General features: G+C 54.3%; 1 protein-coding gene across 1 annotated transcript; it reads right to left on the minus strand.

The window, feature by feature from the left end:
- Window positions 1-796: 796 nt before the first annotated feature.
- On the minus strand, window positions 797-2137 carry ppp1r3g (protein phosphatase 1 regulatory subunit 3G). The gene has a single exon (XM_029528796.1). The coding sequence runs from the start codon at window positions 1847-1849 to the stop codon at window positions 1049-1051; it is 801 nt and encodes a 266-aa protein (XP_029384656.1). The 5' UTR covers window positions 1850-2137; the 3' UTR covers window positions 797-1048.
- Window positions 2138-2494: the final 357 nt, after the last annotated feature.

Raw genomic sequence — 2494 nt, forward strand, 5'->3', positions numbered from 1 at the left:
CAGACCAGGACAGGAAGTGGGCCGCCGTAGGAAGGGGTCCACAGGAGGACGGACACCTGAATGTCCCACTGCTTTGCTGTGATTGGCTTCAGACGCAGATGTCAGAATGGGACAATGAGGTCGTTGTTTTAAAAACTAAATGAGCGACTGGACCGAGAACACAGGCGTCAGACTCTGATTGTCTTTACTGACAGGGTCGGGATTCACAACCACATCAGAACCACAAGACCTTCAAAAGTCCAGAGGACTTGACCGATCACTGCCGTGTGTGTGTGTGGGGGGGGGGGGGGTGACTGACCCACCAGGTACAACCAGCTGCTATAAATAGACCCTCTGTTGGTTTTAGGACAACTTGCCCTGTTTACACACAAACACAGAAACACACTCAACAAGGTGTAAGAGATCACATTGCTCAAGAGCGATGGCTGTTTCACCAGACCAACACACACACACACACACACGCACACACACACAGACACACTATTTCCGCAGTGTCATGTTTGATTTTTATTCGACTCATCAAATGTTTCATCTTGAAATAATCTAATTTATTCTGACAAAGTGCCAACACTGTAATTCATCAAACTGATTTTATAACCTGTAGCTTTAGCAGCAAAGGCTCATGGGTAATGCTGCATTATGAGGCGTCTGTTAACGTCAGTTTTTTTGTTGGGTCATGTGACAGCGATGGGGTTTTCATGCCCCTCTGAGGATGGACCGTGAAGCTGAATCTCTAACGTGTGGTGCCTGTGTGTCTCAGCAGAGATGATGTCAGAGGTCAGAGGTCAGAGGTCACAGGTGTGAGGGAAGTATCCGTTACCATGGTGACAGTCAGCCACACCCCCCAGAGTAAATGTTTTCAGCCAAAATACAAAATTCAACACAATCACTGCTTTGTTTATTTGTAAGTAGAATTTATTGTGGCGCCCCCTTCAGTCTGCTCTGCACCAAGCAGCTTTTATTCTGAAATCAAACCCGTCCTGCTCCTCCCGTTGTCCAAACTAACGTCCCGGAACCGGAAGAGAGACAGAGACAGGACACCTTCCGGTCAGGTGGCCGGGTGGCCGCGGTACCGGAGGGTGTAGTTCAGCCCCCCGTTGTTGTCCCAGAACTCCCCCTCCTCAGTCTTCAGGTACACGGCGAAGTGCACAGCCGAACCGGGCTCCGCGAAGGGCGGTGTGTCCACGGTGAAGCCGAACCGGTCCCCCACCGAGTCCGGCGGATCCGCGGCCTCTCTCAGAGCCTGCGCGTCCACGTAGGACTGCCAGTCGTTGAAGGTGTACCGCACCCCGACCTGCCGGCCGGTGCCGCCGGATAAGACCCGGATCTGCCCCCGCACGTCACACCGGGTCACGCTGAGCTTCTCCAGGCAGACTCGCAGCTCTCGGACGCGGCGCTCCGTCTCCCGGAGCTCCGGGAAGCAGGTGACCAGTCGGTCCGTGTCCAAGCAGGCCGTGAAGGTCCGGCACAGGTCGGCCAGGAGGTCCTGCTGCTGCGGGGGGAACCTGCTGTGTCTGGACAGGACTTGGTTCGGGATCTCCGGCTCCTCCAGCGAGCTGAAGTGCTTCACGCTGGCCAGCGTCAGGCCCATGGAGTCGGCGAACTTCACCCGCTTCTCCCGCGGACCGCTGGACCCTCCGTCCAGGAGCTCGGCGGGGTAGGCCGGCAGGGACCGGGCTCTCCTCCGGTCCGTCATGAATCTCTCCAGGCGGGAGGCGTCCACCTCGTCGTCCAGGTCCCCGTCCTCCTCCTCCTCCTCCAGCCCGTTCTCCGTGGACCGTCCCGGGGAGGGCGGCCCCGTCCCGGCGTGGAGCGGTGAGCGGGACATCTCTGCCCGGCCGAGTGTCATGGGGGGTCCCGCTGCGGGGCAGCTTGTATACAGACACCCCCCCCCCGCAGGGGACAGCGGAGCGCGTGCAGAGTCCCCAGATACCGAGGCACGCGCTCTGTCACGTAAGAAACATCATCCTCCTCACCGTGGAATAACATACAAAACACACTACATGTTTGTTTTTGTTGTAGATTCACACATTTGTGTATCGTGTCCAAACAGTCATTGGAGTGTGTTGTTATTCACAGATGTCATTCTAATATAAAATCATTTGGACATTTTCACACAGAGAGGAAAGAGCGCCACGTTCCATTTCAACCAAGAGCGCGTGAAAGTAGAACTCCAACCTAAACATTCAAATGTATATAATAAAAATACACAACAGAGGTGATGAAGTCGCCCAAAAATCCTCCTTTTTGCTGTTTGTGTGTAACTCTGGATGCAGTTATGTAATGAGGACGGTCCAAGTGGAACCAACAAAGTGCGTCATCAGGCCTCAAGTAAACAAACACGTGACGTCATCAGTGTTTTCTCTCCGAGCTGAAGTTTTCATGATTTCATGTTTGAAGACGAAATTCTCTGAAGCTCAAACTGACTTCTCGCCGCTAGGTGGCAGCAACAGCTCTCCTGCTGCCACAAAACGCCCCTCTGAGGAAGAAAAGG

Source organism: Echeneis naucrates, chromosome 20 (assembly GCF_900963305.1).
Source record: "Echeneis naucrates chromosome 20, fEcheNa1.1, whole genome shotgun sequence".
Classification (NCBI taxonomy): domain Eukaryota; kingdom Metazoa; phylum Chordata; class Actinopteri; order Carangiformes; family Echeneidae; genus Echeneis; species Echeneis naucrates.

What these genes read in the sequence shown, in the direction of transcription:
- ppp1r3g (XM_029528796.1), bottom strand. Translation starts at nt 1,849, where the DNA reads ATGACACTCGGCCGGGCAGAGATGTCCCGCTCACCGCTCCACGCCGGG.